The sequence below is a fragment of the Cervus canadensis genome, chromosome 9, assembly GCF_019320065.1.
Source record: "Cervus canadensis isolate Bull #8, Minnesota chromosome 9, ASM1932006v1, whole genome shotgun sequence".
Taxonomy (NCBI): domain Eukaryota; kingdom Metazoa; phylum Chordata; class Mammalia; order Artiodactyla; family Cervidae; genus Cervus; species Cervus canadensis.
In genome coordinates, this window is record NC_057394.1 from 76,816,611 (window position 1) to 76,843,571 (window position 26,961).

The 26,961-nt window shown below is 42.3% G+C and overlaps 1 protein-coding gene across 3 annotated transcripts in view; it reads right to left on the minus strand.

The window, feature by feature from the left end:
- The window catches only part of FRY (FRY microtubule binding protein), a 424,070-nt gene that overhangs the window by 302,165 nt on the left and 94,944 nt on the right, over positions 1–26,961 (minus strand). For 2 of the 3 annotated variants that reach the window (XM_043477462.1, XM_043477461.1), the window contains exons 1-2: positions 24,621–24,715; positions 23,658–23,830 (exon numbers count right to left, since the gene is read on the minus strand). In XM_043477462.1, coding sequence (XP_043333397.1) covers positions 23,658–23,830; positions 24,621–24,700 — 253 coding nt within the window. In that variant the 5' untranslated portion in view covers positions 24,701–24,715. Of the gene's footprint in view, positions 1–23,657; positions 23,831–24,620; positions 24,716–26,961 lie in introns of those variants that run through there. The other variant, XM_043477466.1, reaches the window with a different exon arrangement.

Sequence of the window (26,961 nt, forward strand, 5' to 3'; positions counted from 1 at the left end):
CAATAAAGAGATAAAAATTATTGATAAAAGAGCCATTGGGGTTGACATATATACACTGAAAGTTACTCAGTCGTGTCTGACTTTTTGCAACCCCATGGATTATATAGTCCATGGAATTCTCCAGGCCAGAATACTGCAGTGGTTAGCCTGTCCCTTCTCCAGGAGATCTTCCCCACCCAGGGATCTAACCCAGGTCTCCCACATTGCAGGTGGATTCTTTACCAGCTGAGCCATCAGGGAAGCCCAAGACTGTAGCCCACCAGGCTCCTCTGTCCATAGAATTCTCCAGGCAAGAATATTGGAATGAGCTGCCATTCCCTTCTCCTGGGGATCTCCCTGACCAGGGACTGAACCCAGGTCTCCTGCGTTACAGACAGATTCTTTACCATCTGAGCCACCAGGGAATCCCAATATATATACACTACTATGTACAAAACAAATAACTAACGAGAACCGACTGTATAGCACAGGAAACTACGCAGTGTTCTGTGATTACCTAAATGGGAAGGACATACAAAAAAGAGGGGATAGATGGATGTGTATAGTTAATCTCCTTTGCCGTAGAGCAGAAAGTAACACAACATTGTAAAGCAACTATACTCCAGTAAAAATGTTTTTTAAAAAGAGAACCAAACAGAAACTACCAAGCTGGAAAAAAAAATAACTGAATTAAAAAATTCACTAGAGAGGTCCAACAACAAATTCAAGCAAGCAGAAAAATGGAATCAGAAAATTTGAAGATGGGTCATTCGAAATTATTAAATCTGAGGAACAAAAAGAAAAAGAAGGAAGAAAAGTGAAGAGAACCTACAGGATTTATGAGATACCATTAAGCAGATTAATATATGCATTATGGGAGTGCCAGAAGAAGAGAGAGAGAAAGGGGCAGAGAATTTATTTGAAGAAAAAACAGTGAAAATGTCCCAGATTTGAAGAAGGACATGGATATATACATACAAGAATCTTAATAAACTCTAAGTAGGATAAACCAAAAAGGATTATTATAAACCAATAATCAAATAATAATCAAAAATAGAACCAAAACAGAAGACAAAGAGAGAATCTTGAAAGCAGCAAGAGGAAAGCGGTTCATCATATACGAGGAAATTTCAAGAATAACATCAGTGGATTTCTTAGCAGAAATCTTACAGGCTAGAAAGCAAGGGGATGATATATTTAAAGTACTAAAAGGAAAAAAAGTCACCATCTGAAAATACTATATAAGGCAAAACTGTTCTTTAGAAATGAGAGAGAGAAATTGAGACATTCTCAGGTGGAAAGCTGAGGGAATTAACACTAGACCCACCCTATAAGAAATGCTAAAGTCGGGATGAAAGGATGCTGGATAGGAACTTGAAACCGTATGACTGCAGAAGTCCTCTGGTTAAAGTCAACATATGGACAAATACAAAAACCTGAATTCTTACAAGTTTGGTCCATAACTCCACCACTCATTTTTAAATAGGCTTTAAAAGACAAAAGCATAAACAACAGTTATAAATCTACGGTGACAGGTACACAGTGTACCAAGATGTAATTTGTGACGTCCATAATGTAAATACAGGTGGGGCAGAGACTTAAATGAATAGACTTTCTCTATGCAGTTGAAGCTATCAGTATAAAATATATTGTTATAACGTTAGGGTGTTCTGCAACCCCATGGTAACCACAAAGAAAACATCTATAGAACATAAGTAAAAGGAAACAAGAAAGAAATCAAAACATGTCACTACAAAAAGAAAATCAACTAAACACAAAGGAAGGTGGTAAGGAAGCAAATGAGGGACAAAAAGCAATAAAACAGAAAACAAAGAATGGCAATAGTGAGTCCTTCTATAGTAATTACTATTTCTAAGATGTGGGCCATTTTTAAAGTCTTTATTGAATTTTTTACAATACTGTTTCATGTTTTGATTTTTTGGCAGTGAGTCATGTGGGATTTTAGCTCCCCAGGGATTGAACTCACACCCCCTGCATTGGAAGGCAAAGTCTTAACCACTTGACCACCAGGGGAGTCTTTAAGTAATTACTTTAACTATAAATGGATTAAATTCTCCAATCAAAAGATGTAGACTGGCTCAGTGGATTAAAGAATATAAAAACCAAAAACAGAATCCAAGTACATGCTTTCTACAAGAGACTTACTTCTAAGGATTAACAGATAAAAATACTTTGAAAGTAAAAGTATGGGAAAACATAATTCATCTTAGTAATCAAAAGAGAGTGGGAATGGTATACTAACAGCAGAAAAAATAAAGCTTAAGTCAAAAATTGTTAGAGGAGACAAAGAACTTTATGATAAAAAGTTCATTTTACCAAGAAGGTAAAACAATTATGTATGCAACAGATATCAGAGCTCCCCCAAATATGAAGCAAATATTGTCAGAGTAGAAAGGAAAAATGCAGGCATAGCTTGTTTTTTTGCACTTGATTTTATTGCACTTTGTAAACAGTCATACTTTACAGGCTGAAGGTTTGTGGCACCTCTGCTGAGCGAGTCTATTAGCACCATTTTCCCAACAGTATTTGCTTACTCAGTGTCTCTGTGTCACATTTTGGTAATTCTTGTAGCATTTAAAACTTTTTCTTTTATTATATTTGTTATGGTGATCTGTGATCAGTGATCTTTGATGTCACTAACATGGGTCACTAAAGTCTCAGCTGAGGTATGCATACCTTAGATATGAGTTCAGTTCCAGACCACCACAGTAAAGCAAATATTGCAATAAGGCAAGTCCCATGGATTTTCTGGTTTCTCAATGCATATAAAAGTTATATTTACACCATACTGTCATCTGTTATGTGCAATAGCATTATGTCTACACACATTACCTTCATTAAAAAATACTTCATTGTTGGATTTCCCGGCTGGCCAGTGGTTAACAGTCAGCCTGCCAATGCAGGAGACACAGGTTTGATCCCTGGTCCAGGAAGATTCCATGTGCCGAGAGGCAACTAAGCCTGTGTACCACAACTACTGAGTCCATGCTCCAGAGCCTGAGGGCCGCAACTACCGAGCCCGCATGCCGCAACTACTGAACCCGCCTGCTGCAACTACTGAAGCCCGCATGTTGCAACTACTGAGCCCGTGCACTCTAGAGACTGCCCTGCAACAAGAAGCCACCAAAGTGAGAAACCCAAGCACTGCAACTAGAGACTAGCCCCCACTCACTGCAACTAGAGAAAGAAGCATACACCAATGAAGACCCAGTGCAGCCAAAAAAAAAAAAAAAAAACCCATCTCCTTAATTCTTTAAAAAGAATACTTTAAATACTTTACTGCTAAAAATGCTAAGTATTGTCTGATAATGCAGGGTTGCTACAAGCCTTTTAAAAACAGCAGTATCTGTGAAGTACAATAAACAGAAGCATGATAAAATGGGGTATATGTCATAGGACACTTGAATACTTATGGGCAAGTTCTAGACCACTGCCTGGCATGCAGTAAGTTCTCAAAGTCTTTGCAGTATGAATGACTTGAATGAACGATCTGGTACATGATTCTTCTATGAACTGCAGCCACTGGTGGGGAAATCAACGTGGAAAAATGATCATAACAATACAGATTACAAGATTTACTAATACAGAAACGAAGATCGGATTAAGCAAGTTGATCCTAGTCAATGATGGAGAGGTCAAAATCAGTAATTGGGGACTTGGAAGAAGTATACATTTTTAAAGGTGTTTAAGAGGAATAAAAAAGACATGTCACAACAGTGTTACTGGCTTATATGATTCTCAGTGTATTTGTGTATTGATATATTAATAAATCCATTATATTAATAATTTAAACATGAGAGTAACACAAGGGTGAATCATTGTTACTGTTCAGTGATGAAGATCACCCAACTGTGAAGATCAGTGGACCCAGACAAAACTCTCTGTGCTCCCCAGGCAGAAAAACTTACCTGGGGTTCACGGAGTGAAAGTGAGTAGGAATGATCCCAATGTTGGCCTGGACCAAAGAACTTTTCCAGTTTGCCCAAGTCACCCTTGGAAACCTCAGTGTACACAAACAAAACTTCTATAGACTGGGAGTTCCCAGATAGGAGAGGAAGACAAGGTGAATAAAACCAAAAGGATTTACACAGCTTTTTTATGAGGCCTTAACTACTTCACTTTTGGCAAATAAACTTGGGCCTTTGGAGGAAATTGTTGGTGCAAACAAAAAACAGATTAAATCCTTCTGTGGTCTGGACTTCTCTGGTAGCTCAGAGAGTAAAGAATCCGCTTGCAATGAGGGAGACCTGGGTTAGATCCCTGGGCTGGGAAGATCCCCTGGAGGAGGGCATGACAACCCACTCCAGTATCCTTGCCTGGAGAATCCCCATGGACAGAGGAGCCTGGCGGGCTACAGTCCATGGGGTCACAAAGGGTCGGACACGACTGAGAGACTAACTAAAGCACAGTGGTCTGATCAGTGTTGAGGCACCACCAGTAACAAATATCAAATAACAAATATATTGCTGTATATGAGCAAAGACGGTGGCTCCAAATGGAACCAGACATAAAGGAACTGCGGTAAAAGTGATGAGAGGGTGGGGACAGAAAACTTGAAACACCAACCTTTGAAGCATCTTTTCACAAGAAAGTTAGACTGAGTGACTGAGCATGCACGTATACATTCCAACTGAAACTCCTGTAAATGCAATGGCCCTTTAAGTCTTTATCTCTTTTCACTGAAAAAGAAACCAAGGGGCAGAGTTCGTAGGATTAGTAAACTTATCTCCCAGAGCCAGTAGATTCTGTTCTTTCTGATCAATTTAAATGTGCTATTCCTTTAAAATTCACGTAAGTCAACAGCTATGCTTTTCTCTATGTATGTGCTTTGGAATTCCAATCTGTTCCCACAATGATTCTCTTCTTCTAAATAATGAAGAGTTCTGACAAAATGTGGTCCACTGGAGGAGGGAATGGCAAGGAGTATTCTTGCCACGAGAACCCCATAAACAGTTTAAAAAAGAAAAAAAAAAAAAAGAAAAATTGCATAAATTTCTCTTAAAGAACAAATAATATCAGACAATAGATGAAATGTTTAAGTAGTAGCACATTGCCCACATTTACTAGAAAGACAGACTTAAGAATGAGCACATTTACTCCTTCTGAGTAAAGAAGCACCAATATTACATCTGGAAATAGGCAGTACATAAAACTTTGGTGCCAGAAACAACCTTTGTGATTAGATCTTTTTCAGATGAGCAAACTGACCTCAGGAGAGGTCAAGTAAGCTGCCCAGAGGCTAGTTGTGGATTAAAGAGTCTGGATGAAGAAGTCCAGGTATTGGTGTAACCCCCAACAAAGGTGACTTGCCTTTAGGAAAAAGTATAGCGCACTCTATGCAACTCATTCAACTCTAAAAATGAAGAGATTTTCTTTTTCACAGCTATTTATCTATATTCCAGTCACCCAGAGCACACCCCAAGCCTAGAGAAGATAGATCATCCAAAAGAAACCAGACTAACAGCGGCACCACACCTCGAATGATTAATGTGGAAATACATATTTGATTATGGACATGACAAGTCAGGAAGGCTCAACCTGCCTGGAGTAGGTGTGGAAGGAGCTGTTATTAAATATTTATACAGCACTGATACACAATAAGTATAATTGTGTCAGACATATAAAGTCCTTGCCTGAGGGAGTTTGCCGTCAGCTGTAAAGCTGGTTATTCCTGACATATCTGTTGTGTTGCTTCATCAGGTAAACAATCCATTCCATACATCAAAGAACCATCGTTCTGATGAGCTTTCTTCAGAATAAGATTTTATACCCGATGATTTAATGCAGAAGTTGAATATACTTGTCACCATATGAACAACTTTAGGAAATTCATTTTGATTCTCTGACAAGCTTACAGTTATTTCTTTTTGTTGAGCCTCTTTTCATTCTTCCCACTTAACTCTTCCACAGTGTTGCACGAAACACAATTATATTCTCTGCTACTGCAACATATATGACACCAGCAAAAGTGAAGTTTTGATTTTGTAAATCTATTAGCCAAAAAGAAGTTGTCAAAGAATTCTAGCCAATCATGGATGCAGGAGCAAAATAAATTAATAAAGGATACTGACTCAAAACATTAGGCAACTTGATGGACACACAAGCAGCTGACATCAGTTTTATACAGGATACAGTAAGTGGGAAAGGGAAGTGGAAAAAATGATGCAGCCTTGGATGGAAGAAAGGTTTTATTTAGCTCATATGATGCTCAGAAGAGATTACATTATACCTCTCACTCACTCAAACCTGCAAAGGATTAAAAGTACTTAATATTACAAAGAAAAAATCCTCTCAAAATGGGATATGCTAAGACAAGAGTAAAACAACAGGAGTCCAGAAGCTGAGGGATTTGGATAGAGGAAAAGAAACCACTTTCACTGGAAAACTAATATCAAGGATCGCTTCTTGAGAAATAATTTAGCTTTGTGCTTGTTACTGATTGCTCAGACAGACTACTTCCCTGGTAGCTCAGACGGTAAAGCATCTGCCTACAATGTGGGAGACCCAGGTTCAATCCCTGGGTTGGGAAGATATCCTGGAGAAGGAAATGGCAACCCACTCCAGTATTCTTGCCTGGAAAATCCCATGGACGGAGGAGCCTGGTAGGCTATAGTCAGTCCGTGGGGTCGCAAAGAGTCGGACACGACTGAGCGACTTCACTTTTCAAGACAGACTAGGCAGTTAATATGTAGACAGACAGGAAAAGTATCCGTTCATTCATTTTCTCAGGGGCTTTCCTGGCAGCTCAGTGTTAAAGAATTCACCTGCCAATGCTAGGAGACACAGGAGATGTAGGTTTGATCCCTGGGTTGGGGAGATCCCCTAGAGGAGAACATGGCAACTCACTCCAGTATTCTTGCCTGAAAAATCCCAGCAGGGACAGATGAGCCTGGTGGGCTACAGTTCACGGGGTTGCAAAGAGCTGGACATGACTGAACAACTGAGCACACACATTCATTTGTTCACTCATTCATTCATTCATGGGATATACTGTTTCTGCCTTCAAAAGGCTCAGAGCAGAGAAGGTGGTAATAACAACAGATACACACAGCATTAAATGCCATAGAACTGTGTGAAGACCTCTAAAACAAAAGATAGGATAACTAAATTATCTAAGGGTGGGAATACAAGGGACAGTCTGAGAGATAAGGTAACATTTGAGCTCAGCCCTAATATTTCTCTATCTGGCTGCATCCAGTCTTGGTTGCAGGGCATGGGTTTAGCTGGCCCAGGGCACGTGGGATCTTTGTTTCCTGACCAGGGATCGAACCCACATCCCCTCCATTGAAAAGCAGGTTCTTAATCACTAGACCACCAGGGAAGTCCCTGAGCTTAGCCTTGAAAAGGAATATAACAGAGAAAAGCAAAGTGGGCAGATACCAGTGAGAGAGGAGCAGGACCAGAGAGTGTCCATGGTTCCAAGTGGCTGGGAAGGCGTGAGGGACAAAGATGAAGGACATGCTCAGATGAAGGGCAAAGCCTTCATCTGAGCATGGGGCCAGCCTGGGAGGGCTCCTGGGTCTATAGTGCCATGCTCAAGAGTGTAGTAAAGATAGTGAAAGTAAAGAAACTACCAGAAAGGAAATGCAGGTTATTAGAACGTGTCTCAATGTTTAAAAGAACAAAAGCCACAAGATGACAGATGCAGCTCTAGACTCCAGAGGGGTCCTTCAAATAGCAGAGATGTTTGAGATCAGATGCTGTTTTTATCCCACTTTTCAAGGAATATTCTAGGGTGTACAGGGTGGCCAAATTACTTATCCAGGCCCACACTCTGTTACTGGAAGAGAGGAAAATATGACACAGCTCTGGGTGGGACACAGCATTTTCCTGAACACCCACTGAGGGCAGAAGTCACAGGATAAACGTCTCAGGAACATTAAAGAAATAGAAAATTTAGCTCTTTTAATCAAAAAGCTAAAAATTGAGGTAGAAAGATGACAGAAATATGACAAAAGACAGTAAACTGATTAGGAAAGATGGTATAGATGTGCACATATTTTTTAACACAACAGAAGTGACAGCTTTCTGAAAAGTGCACACTTCTGTAAAACAAATTTTTAAAAATACATTACTGGGGACTTCCCTGGTGGTCCAGTGGTTAAGACCCCAAGCTCCCAAAGCAGGGGGCCTGGATTTAATCCCTGTGAGGGAACTAGATCCCACATTCCACAACTAAGAGTTGGCATGCACCAACTGAAGATCCCACATGCCACAAATAAGATTCAGCGCAGCCAAATAAATACATTTTTAAAAAAATCTTCTTAAAAAAATGAAACACATTCTGTAAGAGAATTTATTAATTTTTATTAATTGATAGTATGGATAATTTATACACTTTACAAGAACCCTCTGATCAGTTTCTGGTTTGCATGATAATTACATTAACTCTTAAAAGAGACATAGCTATCCTGCAAATGGAGCAGAAAACAAAGCTAATCTCACCAGAAAATGCTGCCCAAATCAATGTGAACTTATCACAACCACTCTAAAAATAGAAAATAATGTGGCCTTCTGCTAAGCCACGATGGTCTTACTTCCTGATCCCTTAAGCCTGTCTTCTGTTCTACCTCACTGGAAGATGGGAAGCAAAGTTCCCTGGTTCGACCCAGAGCAAGTTCTGTCCTCTATGTAACTTGGTTACATGGGTCACTGGGCTTGTTCAAGTGAACACAAACATGTTTGACAAGATAAATCCTCCTAAGATAGGAAATACGACTCTCATCCGCTACTAATGAGTCTACCAAAGTTTTAATGGACAGAGCTTCTAAGCAGAGTGATTCTGGGCTTACGCTATAAGACAGTCAAGCAATAGGATGATGAAGAGACATCCCAGTGGGGGTCTTTGCAGGATTCAGTAGGTACGTTCTATATGTAAAGGAGGAAAACCCTGCTATCTGACTCCAACTGCCTCCTATAGAGGATGAATCTTATTAGACCATAGAGTTTCTCAAAGATGCTGAAGATTCCTCAGTTCAGTTCAGTCACCCAGTCGTGTCCGACTCTGCGATCCCATGGACTGAAGCACGCCAGGCCTCCCTGTCCATTGCCAACTCCCAGAGTTTACTCAAACTTGTGTTCATTGAGTCGGTGATGCCATCCAACCATCTCATCCTCTGTCTTCCCCTACGCCTCCTCCCTTCAATCTTTCCCAGCATCAGGGCCTTTTCTAATGAGTCAGTTTTTCGCATCAGGTGGCCAAAGTATTAGAGTTTCAGCTTCAGCATCAGTCCTTCCAATGAATATCCAGGACTGATTTCCTTTAGGATGGACTGGTTGGATCTCTTTGCAGTCCAAGGGACTTTCAAGAATCTTCTCCAACATCACAGTACAAAAGCATCAATTCTTCGGTGCTCAGCTTTCTTTATAGTCCTACTCTCACATCCATACATGACTACCGGAAAAACCATAGATTTCAGAAGATTCCTCAGTCAGAATCAAATCATGATTATTAAAAGTAAGTACTCCCAGTGCCCAGTTGCTAAGTTGTGCCCAGCTCTTGGAGACCCCATGGACTGTAGCCCACCAGGCTCCTCTGTCCATGGAATCCTCCAGGCAAGAATACTGGAGTAGGTTACCATGCTCGCCTACAGGTCATCTTCCTGACCCAGGGATTGAACCTGCATCTTTCGTCTCCTGCATTGGCTCCTTACTACTGAGCTACCTGGGAAGCTAAGTATTCCCCAGCCAACTCCAAACCGGATGAGCCAGCATCTGAATTTAATTTTAACAAAAGTTGAGATGGCTCTTATGTACCCTTAAGATAACCATGGGCTTAAAGGAAGTAACCTCAGATGGCCCTTTGATTTCAATGAGCACCTCAATTGTTTCTGGATGTGCTGTGATAGGCCTGAAGAAGAGCTGGGGGTAAGAGCTGGAAAGATCTGAACTGTTCTATATGACAGAGGGAGAAGAATATGAAATTCTGGAGAAAAAAAAAAAAAGAAATTCTGGAGACATGTGGTAGAAAGGAATTTGAAAGAACAGATGGGAGAAGAAAAGAAGACACCAAGATGTCCAGAGGTTGAAGGATATTGGTAGAGTAGACACTATAAAAGGGTTTCCCAGGTGGCACTAGTGGTAAAGAACCTGCCTGCCAATGCAGGAGATCATTCCATTCAGCGATTGGTAGCATAAAGCCATGTGAGACATTAAGATGACAACCGTAGAGTAAGCAAGGGCTTGTAAACACTCTGGCCCAGAGCAGAGACAGAACTCCGGTCAGCTGATTAATCTGTATTTTGTGAGCAACGACTACATTTTTTTTGGCCACACTGCATGGCATGCGGGATCTTAGTTCTCCGACCAGGGATCGAGCCCATTGGAAGCACAGAGTCTTAACCACTGGACCACCAGAGAAGTCTCAACAATTACATATTAATCAATTTTACTGTGTTCATCTCAAAAGTCCACACTTTAAAGAAGCAGAATCCTCTACTATAGCCCCTGTAAAAGTGTGGTGGATTTTTGAGTCAATTTTTCAACTCCTACACATTGAATTTTCCAACTTAAAGAAAGCAATGTGCAATGCTAGACTTTTGTCTGAACATCAGCACTTCACATATCAGTAATTTCTACCTCTGCTGCCCAAATACTACTGAATTAGGTCGTAACATTGTTTTAAAAGCAATAAAGTGCAGGCTGAGCTGGGGAGCCTTTCAAGGAGTGACAATGAGGAGAAGCCAATGAACTCTTCTGGGCTTCCTCCACCACCCTCCCCATTGCTTCAATTTCCTATAATCAATTCTCTGAGGCAGTGGTTGGGTAGAGACACACAATCCATTGTTGTTTGGGGGAACAACACTTCCTGTATTCCACTCTTCCTGTCTCACTTTATTCATCTTATGTTAACTCATCATTATTTTCAATGTTTGGAAACATTAAAAGAGCCTTTTATAAACAGAACCATTACTTATCAAATAAACAAGAATTACACTCTTGCCACCACCCTCGCTCTTAACCATCTCAGTGACATTTAAGAAGCTTCCCAGAGGGCTTCCCTGGGGGCTCAGGAGGTAAAGAATCCACGTGCCAATGCAAGAGACCCAGTTTGATCCCTGGGTCAGGAAGATCCCCTGAAGAAGGGAATAGCTACCCACTCTAGTATTCTTGCCTGGAGAATCTATATGGACAGAGGGGCTTGGTGGGCTACAGTCCATGGGATTGCAAAGAATCACACACAACTGAAAGACTAACATCATTCATTCTACTCCCCAGAGGCAAGCACCAAAACCCAGTTTCATTTCTGCAAGTCATTTTGCCCTGTCCATAGCAGTAAACATTTTAAACTAAAAACCACCCCACAAATTCCCTGCTGTGATGGGAGGTGTGATTGTGGATGTAAGTATAACATTATTTTCTTTTTGCTTGCTTTTTTTTTTTTTCAAGATCCCTCTGCTGAGTATGTTAGATAAATTCCTTCTGGACTTCCTTTGTACTTTCTTATCCCCAACCATGACCCCATTGATGGAGATTTTGCATTTTCAGTTCAGGTTGTTCATGAAGGATATAATTCCAGACCATTTCCTGCTTGCTGCCCTCCATGTTTATGCTTGTGGGAGTTTTGGCATAGAAATCAGAAGCTTATTTACTGCCAATAAAATGGCTTCTATCATTATAAATATTCATTAAGCATGGTTAAGCATATAGATTTTAGTCACCTACTTTTTACTAAAGGACTGAATAGCACGGGTATATTTAAAACAGCAGAGCACTTTCTAATTTAGCAGAAATTAAGACAAAGTACAAGGCTACAACATTGGGATGTTTATAGAGTCTTCCAAAACTGCACTGCCTTTTATTTAAATAATTATGTAGCAATTTGTGGCATCTTTATTAAAAGTAATTACATATTGGCAATATTTCTTTTGAGAAGTTGCTCAACTGTTATTTATGGATGTGATTCAATAACAAAAGGGAGTAAGTCATTCTAGTTTATTTCTGAATAATGCAGTTTCTGTGCAGCACTAAGTATCATGCATGATATTCATCAACTTTTACTCATTAAACATTTCTATGTTTTATTATATTACTTATACTGTTTGACAGTATTTTTTCTTAAGGACTCGTATGTTTCTTACTCATCCAGTTGGTTTTGTCAATTAAGGCTGCTATAGCAAATTACTGTAGACCAGGTGGCTTTGACAACAAACAATTACATCTCATGGTTCTGGAGGCTGGGAAGTCCCAGATCAAGGTGCTGGCTGGTTTGGTGTCTAGTGAGACCCCTCTTCCTGGCTTCTTGCTGTGTCCTCACATGGCAGAAAAAAAAAAGTGAGTGTTAGTCGCTCCGTCATTCCAACTCTTGGTGACCCCATGGACTGTAGCCCTCCAGGCTCCTCTGTCCATGGAATTCTCCAGGCAAGAATACTGGAGTGGGTAGCCATTCCCTTCTCCAGGGGATCTTTTGCCCCAGGGATGGAAAGAGAAACAAATCGAGGAAGATCATCTCTCCTCTGTATCTTTTCATAAGGGCACTAATTCCATTAATGAGGGCTCCATCTTCATGACCTAACTGCCACCAAAAGTCCCATCTCCAAATGCCATCGTGTTGGGGATTATTCAACATATGGATTCTGGGGGGACATAAACATTCAGCCCATAGCACATTGTTACAATTTTTTAAATGGACCAAGGGGTGGCAGGAAAAGTCCTCCTGTTTCACTCTCTGATGTGAGCAGGGGTTAAAACAAAGACCTAGATGAACAGTTTGTAAAGATTATGAGTGGGAACCAGGAGGAAGTCTCTGTATAATGGAACTCAAACCCAGGCACTGTTAGGAGAGAAAATGTAGGTTCTCTTCCTGCCCAAGAACATACTGATAGTTGAGGTGGGTGGTAGCTGGGTGTGAGAGGGAGGGGACCAGATGACAAGAGGCTGGGATGGGGGGTCTTCTGCTTCCTACGTGTGAAACAGGAGAGAGTTTAAGAACGACTTTGATCTTTCGGATCTTTTCTACTTCTTTTAAATCAAGAGTTCTCGACTAGGGGATGGGGACAAACATCCCAAGTATGTGGGGAAATTTTTCACATTGCAGTTAGAAGCCTGCCCCCTGCCCCCCAGAGTTCCTCAATCCAATCTCCATGGCTGTGGATTCTGAAAAACCCCCTCCAGTAATCTGCAGTTACAACACTGACTAAAAATGAATGTCCTAAGTTGCTAAGTTAATATTCCTTTAGTTGTACAAGCATTTGAAAATCTCAAAAGACAGGAAACCCTTCCTGAGCTGGACCCTGGGAAGGAACAGTGGAGTTATGACCCTCTCCCCCTTAGCTGTGTTCCCGAGGGTGCAGAAGAGGCCCAAATTACAGCAGGTAAACAACCCCCCAGCAAAAAACCCTGATGCAGAGGACAATTAAGGTCCCCTGGCATTTTCCCTTAGGAGACACTCCACTGCCAATTAGGGCTTCTGTGCTAGATGACACAGTGTCAGCATTGCTTTTAGCTGGTGCGACACAGAGACTTAAATGCTGGTGCCAGAGAAGAATGAACACCCAAATTAGTGCACCCTGCTGTCCCGGTAAAAAATTAGATAGGGAACAAATTGCTGTGTATCAGTGTCTTAACCATCAACTAGGCCTTCACAGTGCTTTGCATCTAGTAGACATTCAACAAGATAACTTAGATTTCTGTTGAATAGATGTTGTGTTTCTCATGGCATAGCTTCCTTTGTCCGTGGGCACTGTTTTTTTTGTTTTTTTTTTTTTTTAATAACTATTTATTTATGCTTGGCTGTGCTGGGTCTTCACTGCTATGCAGACATATCTCTAGTTGCAGTGAGCAGGGACTACTCTCTGGTTGTGGTGCACGGGCTTCTCGTTGCGGTGGCTTCTCTTATTGCAGAGCATAGGCTCTAGGCGCATGGGCTTCAGTTGTGGTGCATGGTCTCAGTAGTTGTATAGCTCCCAGGCTCTAGAGCACAGGCTCAGTAGTTGAGGTGCACAGACTTAGTTGCTCCATGGCACATGAGATCTTCTCAGACCACAGATCAAACCCGAGTCTCCTGCACTGGCCAGGTGGATTCTTTACCACTGAGCTACCAGGGCAGTCCTTATCCTTGAGCTATTTTGATACTTAAAAGAATGTTTCATTAAATTGAATCTTTCTGGCCCATAACTGCTCCAAGACACCATCCAGTATTCATTATCCATCAAGAGGATTCAGTCTTTAAGTATTAGGGAGGGACAGAAGAGTGTAATTTGATAGCTGAGGGAGTACCATGGAGAAACCCGACCTGCTGACAAAAGTACACACCATCTTCCTGGTTCCTCCACCTTGGGGTTCTGAACTCCTAGGATATTCAAAAATAGCTCTAATACTAAGTTGTTTGGTACACAAAAAAATTAACTCATGTCCCACTTAAGATGGGAGGTTTTAAACTTGTGACTGAAAAACAACCTGACCATTCTGGAATGAGAGTTTTTACATGCATGTCACCCAAACATGACTACCTGTTTAAGCTCATTTTGTAAACCCCTATTCCCACACCTACACTTTCCTAGACTTTAAAGAAAAGTGGGAGGTATTCTAGTTAAAATTTGAAGGTAAATATTCTTTACAGAGTCCCAAAGTATTTGAAGTAAAGGAATGTTGGGGTCTGGTCATTTATTTATTTAACTGGGTAGCTGAATGACCATTCTCCCTGCTAAATATTTGTTAAAAGTACATTATTCATGAAGACAATAAAAAATATTTAAAATTATCACTGAAGTAGCTTGAGTAAATATAAAGTTGCTCAGTCATCTCCAACTCTTTGGGACTCAGTGCACTGTAGCCGGCCAGGCTTCTCTGTCCACGGGATTCTCCAGACAAGAAGCCTGGAGTGGGTTGCCATGCTCTCCTCCAGGCGATCGCCCCAACCCAGGAACTGAACCCAGGACTTCTTCATTGCAGGCAGATTATTCAATGTCTGAGCCACCAGGGATCTTAATATAAAGTTATGTGGATGTAAGAATATATAATCTTTTCACAGTCTAGATATGACTACTAGAACTTAGAATGTTAAGAAAGGGAATAAGTTTGTGGGAGCTCTCAAATCTGTACAGCTACACATTTGCTATAGATCAGCAAATGGAAATGAACTGCTTTTAGAACAAGAGTGTTTAAGCCACCTCTTTTTTTTTTAAGCCACCTCTTAACATACTTATATTGTAAGTCTTGTCTTCAGAACCATATATATTTGTATTTATTTATCTTTTTACGACAAGGAGAAAAAGTCTGAAGTCAAGCTGTAAATCTAACACTTTCTGCTTATCCTGGGTCCCTGCATAAAGGTAAAACTTATTTCCCTTTGTTTATCACGCATGTTTATAGTATTAGCATTTTTGTTTTCCTTAAAAGTAACTGGATCACCATATTAATAGCCTCATTAATGGTTTTTGGCTTTGTTTCTTTTTAGAAAATAGAACAAAGCAAAATGAGAACAGAAATTTTGCCTTCCTGAAGAAACTTGTCCAAAAAATACATTTGATTAAGAAAACAGGATTCCTCGGTTTTTGCTGCATTAATATTTTTGAGTAAGAAATGCTGTAAATATTTAATTTTTTTAACTTTTGATTTTGTATTGGGATATAAGCCAATTAACAGACAATGTTGTGATAGTTTCAGGTGACCAGTGAAGGGACTCAGCCATACATACACGTGTAGCCATTCTCCCACGAACTCCCTTCCCATCCAGGCTGCCATATAACATTGAGCAGAGTTCCCTGTGCTATGCAGTAGGTTCTTGTTGATTATCCACTTTAAATATAGGAGTGTGTATCTGTCCATCCCCAAATCCCTAACTATCTCTTCTCCTCATCCATCCCCCTGGCAACCACAAGCTCTTTCTCGAGTGTCATACTGAATGAAGTAAGTCAGACAGAGACGGAGAAAATAATGTATGACATCCTTACTATGTGGAATTTAAAAAGAAATGATACAAATGAACTTACTTACAAAACAGAAACAGACTCACAGACTTGGAGAAATGCTATAAATATTTTAAATCAAAATGTCAATTTTTTTTTTTGGCTGTGCCAAGTGGCTTGCAGGATCTAAATTCCCCAAACAGGAAGTGAACTCCAGCAGTGAAAGTACCAAGTCCCAACACTCGACCTCCATTTCCCCAAAATGTCAGATTTTTGACATTCAAAAGTTTTTGAAGTCTAAATACTCCTAATATTTAAAAAGATGAATTTCAAGTGGTTAATTCATCTATAATCATATAAATAAGCTATATATTATATATAATTGCAAACCAATTACCATCCTATTCCAACTTTTGGTTCAAAGGAAAGCCAGGGTTGAATTTCGAAAAGCAGGGCCTTAGACAAAACTAGGAAAAATTATTAAACATAACAAGGCTACAACTAAGTTTTGAAATCACCGACAGTATTGTTACTAATATGGAACAGTTTTTTTAGAGGCCTGTCATGACAACACTCTCAAGTTTGATAATTCATATTGAGAAAATATATGGATATTTATATCATGACAAGAGTTTCTGTGTTATCCTCTTTTTCATGGAAAAATGAAATTAACAGGTCTTTTAGTAGCGTCGTCTCCTTACACAGAATTTACATTCACAGAGGATCTGGTTAGCAACTTAGGATAATTCTCCAGCCATGAAGATTTGCAAAAGTGTTCCAATTACACCTACCTATGAAAAGTACAAATTATGAGAAACAAGACCTTTGATACCACTGAAGTATAAGCAAACACTGTCAATTCCAGCTGTGTATCATTTCATCATCATGCACTATTTTATTTTGAGTTTCACGTGACTCGCTGACACTGGATTTTCATCCCCATGTTACAGATGAAGAAGTAAAAAAGTTTCCAAGAGCAAGAATAAGAAAGAAGGCTCCAGTGTTTAACAGCCTGTAAGTTTACACTTAATTTCAGTTTCATAACTGTTCCATTTATTTATTTATTTATTTATCTTTTCCAGCAGAAAGCATTTGTTCAGCAACTAGAAAAAAATAAGTAAATAAATAAAGAGGCTCTACAAGATCAAGTGACTCATCCGAGGTTACACATTTAGTAAGATCGGGGGTTAGAACTTGAACCCGCTTGTGAGGTAGACACTTTGTGAAATCCTTCAGCCGGAACCCTTTCACGCGAGGAGCGGTTCAAACTCTTGACTTTGGGGCTCCTTGCCCTTAGTCCCGGGCATGGCCACCTCTGGAAGCGGCTGCGGAAGGAAGTCACATGACCAGATGGGCAGGACAGATGGACGGGGGTGGGGCCCCAGAGCGGTCATGACACGTGCGTTCTCACCCGCCTCCACGCTGTCTGCCCATCTTACCACCTCCGGGGCACCTCCCACATCAACGCCCCGAGGTGGGTATTGTGGGGACACCCAGGTATGGGAAACATGGGTCCTGATGTCACCGAGAGGAGCCACTGAACCCAGCTGCACAGGCTCCCAGGAAGCCCAGTTTACAGCACATCTTGAGGAGGCGCTATGGCATCCTCCTGGCCCCTGGAAGGCCCTGATGGACCGTCATCCAATCACTACTCAGCAGAGACCTGAGTGACAGAATTCTGACAGCCAACACAGTACTCGGGGAGGCAGCTTAATTACAGTCCTTCCCTGCGCCCAGGATAAGAGGCTCCCAGGACAGCACCCAACCCCTCTCTTCAGCCTCCCTGTCTCCTTCTGGCCACCTCGGGGAGCCCAGAACCATCTAGCTACCACTGTTCTTACTGCTTCCCTGTGTTTCCAATAAAATCCCACGTGCAGCAAGGGGAAATTTTACTTTGTTGTTATTGCTTAGTTGATAAGTAGTGTCCTGACACTTTGCGACCCCATAGACTCTTGTCCACCAGGCTCCTCTGTCCATGGAATTTTCCAGACAAGAATCCTGGAGTGGGTTCCCATTTCCTCCTCCAGGGGATCTTCCCAACCCAGGGATCGAACCAGTCTCCAGCATTGGCAGATGGATTCTTTACCACTGAGATACCTGGGAAACCAGAAATGTTCAAAATCTGTTTTATTATTAAAATGATTTAAATGACATTTTTTTTAGATTGTGGATTTTCTTTTTAAAAGAAAGCTTCTGAACAGAACTGATTTAAAAACGAGAATGGAGGTTCGCTTATATCACTGGGATATCTGCTATGTGAGTCCTGCCTGGAAGGCCCTGCTCCTCACAGCCCCAGCAGACTCCCCACACTCGTCCTCTAAGCAACAAGGAAGTATGCAGAACAGCCGGTTTCCTCCAGGCAGATGGCTCCTCACTTCTCAAACAGATGACTGCAAAATCCGTAGGATATTTTAAGACTGAGCAGATGAGATGCATCAACTTGTCTGCTTAGGAGAGCGGAGTGAACAGCCTCTGACACCTGATACCTGAGCCCTACTCTCTTCCACGTGCAGAAAGAGATGCTCACTTCAATCTGACTCGCCCATGAGCACGGAATGTGTTAGGACCACTTCTCGCTCCTCTGCTTTCTTAGATCACTGAGCTGAGCCCTTTGCTATGAAGTGGCAGGAGTTCTTTCAGGAGGAATAGGAAGTCAGGCTGCCTGCCTGCTAGAGACCTACCTACATTTTTTTGGGGGGGGGGGGCGCGCTGCACCAGGTCTTAGTTGAGGCATGTGGTATCTAGTTCCCTGACTAGAGATCGAACCCAGGCCCCCTGCATTGGGAACTCGGAGTCTTAGCCCATTGGACCAACAGGGAAGTCCTGAGACCTACGTACATTCCTAATGCCTGGCCTGGTGGAGGTGAGATGGTGGAACTTCAACTGAGCAACTCAAACTAGTTCTACTGTTGAGGCTTCTTCAAGAGAAAGATAAATGGTTAATTTTTTATGATTTTGTAAAAATCATATGAATATGATGTTTATATGTACTGGTTTTGTGTACGATTCATTGCTGTGAGTATGGTGTCCCCTCATTCCTTGACTCAAGCGGTATTTACCGGATTACACAGTATGCAAGGCATCCTGCTAGGAAAAGTCTTTCCCATCAATCATGTAAGAAACTGTCTTCTTTTCTGCTGTCTTCCCAAGGGCTAGAATAGATCCTGGGATACAGAGGACCCTAACACATTTTAATGAATGAATTACACACTGAGACACGGGTACCTGCACTTCCCCCCACCAGGAGTTCCTACAGTGATGAACATCATTATTAAAGACCTTGCCCTTTGACAGTCTCTACTGCCAACTAGTTCTTTCCTAGAGCTAGAATGAGATGGGCTCCACAGGATGGACACTGCCTCACAGTAAATTAGTTAACTCACCACTAATTGAAGTTAGTTAACTTCACTGAACACTGACCACCTATGATGCCCAACTCTTTCTCTGATACAACTGGGCCATTCAAAGACATATATAGTTCCTGTTTTCAAAGAGTTTCTGTACAAAACTTAACAGTTGCCACCAAGCAACAAAGTACTGAGCCCTTTCACAACCTAAGACAACTGAACACAATCCCGGGAAGAAAGGGAAGGACTCTACATGCAGTAATGAGGCCAAGGAGGTGGTCAGCACAGAGGAGAACTCAAGAGAGGTCAGAAGACTGGGTGATTACAGAAGACAGAAGACAGAATTAGGCCTTGAAGCCCAGGTAGAGAAGGGAAGAAAGGTCAGAATAGGAACACAGGCGTGTGTGTGTGTGTGTGGTGTGTGGTGTGTGTGTGTGTGTGTGTGGTGTGTGGTGTGTGTGTATGTGTGGTGTATCTGTGGTGTGTGTGTGTGGTGTGTGTGGTATGTGTGTATGTGTGGTGTGTGTGTGGTGTGTGTGGTATGTATGTATGTGTGGTGTGTGTGTGTGGTGGGTGTATGGTGGGTGGGGTTGTGTGTGTGTGTGGGGTGTGTGTGTGTGGTATGTGTGTATGTGTGGCATGTGTGTGGTGTGTGTGGGGTTGTGTGTGTGTGTGTGGTGTGTGGTGTGTGTGTGTGTGTGGTGTGTGTGTGTGTGTGTGTGGTGTGTGTGGTATGTGTGCATGTGTGGTGTGTGTGTGTGGTGTGTGTGTGGTATGTGGGGTTGTGTGTGTGTGTGTGTGTGTGTGTGGTGTGTGTGGTGTGTGTGTGTGTGTGGTGTGTGTGTGTGGTGTGTGTGGGGTTGTGTGTATGTGTGGTGTGTGTGTGGTTTGTGGGGTTGTATGTGTGTGTGGTGTGTGGGGTTGTGTGTGTGTGTGTGTGTGTGTGTGTGTGTGTGTGTTGGGAGGTGAGAAAGGATGGGAGAGTGAAGGAGGCATTTAGTGCACACAAGGTGTGTGTGAACCAGAGTTCACTCTGTCCACCACAATTTGAGTCAACTGAATAAATATTTACTGAGCTCACGCTATGTGCCAAGCATTGTGACAGGTACAAGGGACACAATGGTTAACAGGACTGATATGGTCCCTGGCTCCTGAGTTAGTGGAAGATATAGATAAGTAAACGGATAATTACAATACACAATATGATAAGTGTTGTGATAGGACAAAGTCCAGGTGTCATGCGAAGGAACGGAGAATGGACCCAACCCAGACGGGAGGATCAGGAAAACTTCCTGGACATTCCCTTAGAGGGTGGTCAAGCTGACACCTGAAGCTAAGGTACAAATTAGTCAGGTGAAACTGGGCACGTAGGTGATATAGCACTTAACCCAGAAGAGCAGGTGTGATGGGCCATGGGGATCTGAAGTGGGCTGGGCTTGCAGGACTGCAAGAGGAGGAATGCTAAGAGATGGGCCAAGGACAGAAGCACTGGTTGGGTAAGCAGTCTCGTGTACTTTACATTAAGGAGTCTGGACTTTATCCTAAGAGCGAAGGGAACCACTGAAGAATTTAAAGGAATGAAACAAACACATTTTCATTTTGGGTAGATAACCATCTGACATGTGGGATGGTCCTTAGAGGAGCAATGGGCAATAAGAACAGAATAACATGTAGCTTGCTTCTTCAAGGTCCAACCTAGCCCAGTGCAAGAACTAAATGAATACTTCATGAGTGAATGAATGAACTGTTCAACACAGCAGTCAATTGCTCGGCTCAGGACTGAGAACAGGGGACTTGAGATGGAGGATAACACTGTCTGGGAGTCTGTAAGGGTCAGAGTGAATACACATCAGAACACCAACATGTCTTCAATCTTGAATCTCATCAGACAAATGATAGCAACACTTATCATTTTGAGTTGGTGCCTAAATTTCCTTGATGCTTGGTCCCACATTACATCTGCTCTTTACGTGTCACTGCATATCATACAGGGGCTTCCCTGGTAGCTCAGCTGGTAAAGAATCTGCCTGCAATGTGGGAGACCTGGGTTTGATCCCTGGGTTGGGAAGATCCCCTGGAGGAGGGCATGGCAACCCACTCCTGTATTCCTGCATGGAGAATCCCTGTGGACAGAGGAGCCTGGTGAGCTACAGTCCATGGGGGTTGCAAAGAGTCAGACACGACTGAGCACAACAACACATTTGATGTACATTTCTGTTTCAGCTGCCCTTTAGGAGCTGTGGTGGGTTTTTCAGGCCAGGGTATTTCTAAGTCATCTATCGTAAAAAGAAGTTAGTGCAACCTGCATGACAGTGAAGTTGTGGTTTATTTGAAATCGAATTTAGAAAAAAAAGAAGTAGCCAGCATTGCTCAAACTTCAGGCAGATAACTCTCCACCTTGTCACCTGGATACCCTGGCACACAGGGAAGCTGTTAAGAGTTCATCCTCTGTTGCTGTCCCCAAGGTGGGGAATGGCAGCAGAACTAGGCAGAAGAAAAAGAATGTCATTGAAGGCCACAGGGGTTGGTGAGCTGGCTCGGAGACCACAAACAGCCCTTTAGGGACACAGTCTACACTAGAATCCAGGTCCCCTAAGTTCAACGTCTCTTTCACAACTCTACCCTGTCCAATTAATTAGGACAGTCTAAGATCTTAGAAAGGAATGACTTGTGTGAGGTCCACGCTAGAGGTCTTCTCATAATTCTGTGATTGTAGCTGACAGCCCAGAGCGAGATGACCTTCTAGAAAGAGAAGGCAAAACGGAAATGGGGGCTGGAGAGGGTGAGATGTTCTGGGATCTGGCTGTCTGAAAGTGTGGGGGAGGGGTGGTAGAGAAAAGCCTGGTGAATCATGACACATATGGATCCCAATGTTGTTGTTAAGTCACTCAGTCGCGTCCCACTCTTTTTTAACCCCATGGACTGTACCCCGCCAGGCTCCTCTGTCCCTGGGATTTCCCAGGCAAGAATACTGGAGTGGGTTGCCATTTCCTCCTCCAGGGGATCTTCCTGACCCAGGGATCGAACCCATGTCTCCTGCATTGGCAGGCGGATTCTTTACCACTCAGCCACCAGGGAAGCCCATATGGATTCCTATACATTAAACCAAATACAAGGAGAAGAAAGAGCAGAAGGTGAACAGGCCTGGGAGCAGGTTTCTGAAGAAGGGCTAGGGAACCAGCTCTACAGAAAGCATTTCGTGTCACACAGGCTCAGGAGAGCGAGGCAGGTCTGGGCTCCTCACTACTTTCAGATCAAAGAGAACAGGCAGAAAGCTACTGTGTTTTTAGATACTTCAGACACTCAAATGCTCCTCCTCGCAGCCTTGTTTACACCATCCCCTTCCTTCTCCTGCCAATGCACCCACACACGTACACCTCTGGCCCACTGCAGCCTGGGCTTTGCTTTTTCCTGCAGAGTATTTTCACACCAAGATAGCATCACTGACACAAGAACTTCATGAACACAAGAACTTCCTTATGAACTGAAGTTTTTAGCTTGTGGCCTTGGTGGCCCACATTTCTAAATCATCACCTAGCTATTCAATATTTCCTAAAACAGTACAGAGACTGTGAGGGGGGGTCTGTTTCATTTTTATGATGAAGGAAAGCTTGAATGAATTCTCCTCATTTATTTTCTATCATCACAGAGTTAGATTTCAGTAGTTGAGTCTAATTTATCAATCTAACCGATCAATCAAATCACAACAAAAGGCCACTTTCAGTTTCTCCAGAAAATTCCAATGCAAACAGTATTGAAATAAGTTGACTAAATAATTCATCCTCTCCAGGGATCACGCACCAGTGATACCTCAGCGAGAGTTCACTGTCACGGGCATCTTACACAATCTACACACCTGTAATACCAAGCTTGGCCACCTAAGGCCACCACCAGAGTCTCTTTATCGAGATTGAAATCTGGGAGTCTTCTGAGCTCCAGTACACTCCACCATCTACACTGTTTAATCGAGCCCTTTACTACAAATGGTTTTAGGCTCTGATGCAAGACAGGAATTTGAAGCATGCATTCGAGTATTTAATGGCGTTAATTTCTGGTGCACACAAACATCAGCTTCACTCAACAATCCAATAATCTTGCAAAATAAAGAAAATATGTCAGAAAATGAAATGCAGCATGGAATTCTCCAGCACTGCAAGCAAAACAGGTCCCAGATTCCACAGCCGGACAGAATAGCTGCCTATTTACAGATACTTAAAGTCAAAGAGACCCCTATTTACAGACCCTTAAAGATATGAAAATAAATCAAGAAAAGAAAAAGGATGGGAGTGCTTTCAGATGAAATTTTTTTTTTTTTTTTTTTTTACAATTAAACATGTTTACTTTACTGCCTCATTCTTAAACATGTCCCAAGTTAATCTGAAATGTAACACATCTGATCGTTAGAAACGAAATACAATCCTTGTTGTTTTAACCGGCAGGCATCAATTGAAACAAATCCTACCTGGAAATATGGATGGTCTCTTTTTTGGGCGCCTCAGGTGAATGGGTTCCAAGTTTCTAAAGTTTCTTTGAAGTCTTGCTTTAATATCATTTCCTATGAGTAATTCAGGTGGCAGGCTGCTCCGTCTTGATGATTTATAATCATTTTGCGATGAATTTAGTTTGTTCTTCGTCCTGGAATATAAATTACTGTCATCAACCGCCATGGTAGGAAATACATTTGATTTTCCTGGCAAAAAATTCTGAATAGCCAAACCCAGGCGCAGCCGCCTCCGTCTCCACCCCAGACTTAGGAGTTCTCATGCTTTGCCCCACACTTGTTTGGGAAGCTTAGCAAGTTGATGGGCGTGGACTTGAACAGGTGTAGAATTACTAAGCTGCCCCTCCTATCCCCAGTAAAGAGCACAGGGGAGGAGAGATTTAAAAAATCATTAGGTGCAGGAGACTGAGGACTGCCAACAGTTGTGGCACATGGGTAATAAAAGGGGCCAGAGGAGTACTGAGCGTAATCTCTGTTTTATTGCTGCAACGCCATAAAGCAACCACAACTTAACTCTCTCAGAATGAACACCTATGCAAATCGCAAGCCTAATTATTGTTGTTTTCTGAACTCTTGGAGATTTTTTTTTTTTAATAGAAGTTTTTGGGAAACTTTGGGAAACATTTTTACATTCCCTCCTACCTTTTTGTCTCACATGACACAGGCAGAGCAAACCTCTGTCTTTATGACATTCCTTATCTGGCAGGCAGTCGACTGGAAGTGGGCTGGACGGAGGAGATGACAGATGGCTGCGATGAGCAGGAAGGACCCGGGGTGGGTGGGCATGAGCAGCAGTGCCGGGAACCCAGGGCAGCCCCCCGCCCTCCCCTCCCCTCCTGCGCTCTACCTGGTAGATGGCTTCTGGGAAAGGTCAGCTGTCTGACAAGGTGAGGTCAGAGGTCTAGCCAGTGAGCTGTGACCTACCACGGATGGCACCCTCCACTCAGCCAGTGGAAAGGACCCTGCGGTCTCTGCCGGGATCCTGCCGGGCTCACAACTGACATGGTCAACTGGTTTGGTGGTCTGAGAAAAAGCAGCCTTCACCAGATTCCAGCTCGACCTGTCCCATGCTTGCTTTCTCTCTCTTCCGGACTTTGCATTCATACATCCTTTGTTCCCTTCCCCCTTGCTCTATTTGTGTGGAAAGGTTCTGCCCTCTTTTCTCTAACCGACTCGGCAGAACTCATAATTCTATCATTTATCCTCTCATGTCCCAGGGCTGGGTCTCCTCTCCCCTGCTCCTCCTCCGTCTCTCTCTCTCTCTCGCACACACACACACCCCTTATGTTCTGTCTGACTGCAGTGTGAGTCAGAAGATAAAGATGATAAAATCTGCCTTTTCTCTTCCCAGTGCCTGGAATCAGTAGATACGTAACATTGTAAGGGATTTAGAGGTTGTTTCAGAAATCACTGTTTACTTTGGTCTGTGCTTGTATGCATGCGTGTGAAGAGGCTATTTGCAAGTCTCTGGACTGTAGCTGGCCAGGATGCTCTGTCAGTGGAATTCTTCAGGCAAGAATACTGGAGTGGGTTGCCGAGCCCTCCTCCGGGGGATCTTCCTAAACCAGGGATGGAACCCATGTCTCTCATGTCTCCTGTGCTGGCAGGTGGGTTCTTTACCACTAAAGTCACCTGGGAAGCCCTTTGGTTTACTGTACACCAAGTAGGTTAGATTATTTGATAGAATTTAGGAACTGGGTCTTTTCACCTGAGTATAAGTTTCATTCTCTTTTCTCCTTTTAGCAAATAGTTCTTTTCACAACAGATTTTCTGAAAAGTATTTTTTTTTAAGAAGTGTGTCCAGATTAGGGTTGCACTATAACCCATAAATTATAATTATAATCCAGCAAGCTGTTTACATATTAGATTATTAAGTTATTTTACTAATTATACACCATTTCCCTTGCAGGACTTAAAACTATTTTGTCAAGTTGGAACATACCACAAACTTCAAAACAATGAGTGGCTTGTACAAAACTATTTTGAAAAGCCCATGAGACTTCTTGAATCTCCCTTAGCTTAATGAAAACACATTTTTTTCCAGCAAAGAAATTAAAAGTAAAGCATTACTTAAAGTTTGAGGTAACGATTTCATAGGAGAAAAAATACATTTCCATAATAAAAATCTAGAGAACAGTGGTTAAGTTTTGAGTCCCTAACAGGGTAGAGCCCTAGGGCACAAAATACTGGATGTTAACAGGGGGAAATCTAGCAAAGACAAGCTGAAAGTCGAGCTTTGAGTGACGCTCTTTCCCAATTCACAGTCTCCTCAGGGGGCTGAACAAGAGTGCAGACGAAATGAAATGGAGCCTCAGAAGCAAGGTGTGATTATCACACAGAGTGTGGGACAGGCACGGCTGCCCGCGGAGAGCCTGGCTGCAACACGGGGTTAAGAGCTCAGGCATCTGGAACACAGTAACAGCAGCTGTGGTTATTGCACACTTAATACCGGCCAGGTTCTGCGCTAAGCTTTGGACATGCTTCACCTCACGGATCCCTCCTAATCCCCCTGCTCCACAGACAAGCACACCGAGGCTGCCAAATGCCAGGGAACCGGGGGACAGGAGAGCAGAACACAGATTTGACCTGCCTCCAACACTTCTGCCCAAGTCCATGCTTTAAGCTACACCACACTGAAGAGAACAAAACAAAAACTACCACACACTCAAAAGCACGCCATGCTTCATTCTTAAATGTATACATGAAATCTGAAAGAACTCTAAAGTCTTTCTCTACCTTCCCAACACAAGTCTAGGTCTTAGGCAGATTTCTACTGCGCCACTGAGTGAGGGAGGAGGGGTCTGGCTGACTTCACTCCACCCCCCCAAACCCTCCACCCGCGCCCCCATAACCCAGCTGTCAGGACATCTGTAAGATCCATGGAATGGTAGTAAGAAAAAGCAGAAGGAGAATTCAGATTCTTGCTTTAATAAAATGTATTCATGTTGAGACTTTGCATATTAAAATGCATTTTAGATAAATGTATTACATTTTCCTGAGATTTAAATCATAATTAGGGGGAAAAATCCCACCCCACTTGAAGGTGTTCCTCATCTCCTGATCTTCTAAAAATAAAATGATGTTAGAGAGGGCTCGAGGGTTCCAGATATTCTCAATGTAACCCCTCTCGTGCCCAACTATTCTCCACTCATTGGGAATAAAAAGAGAAATGACTCTAGTCATTTAATATGTTTTCTTAAAGAGAAAAGTGAGAACAACTTAAATATGCTATTATTCAAATTTTAGGATAATGATAAAAGGGCCA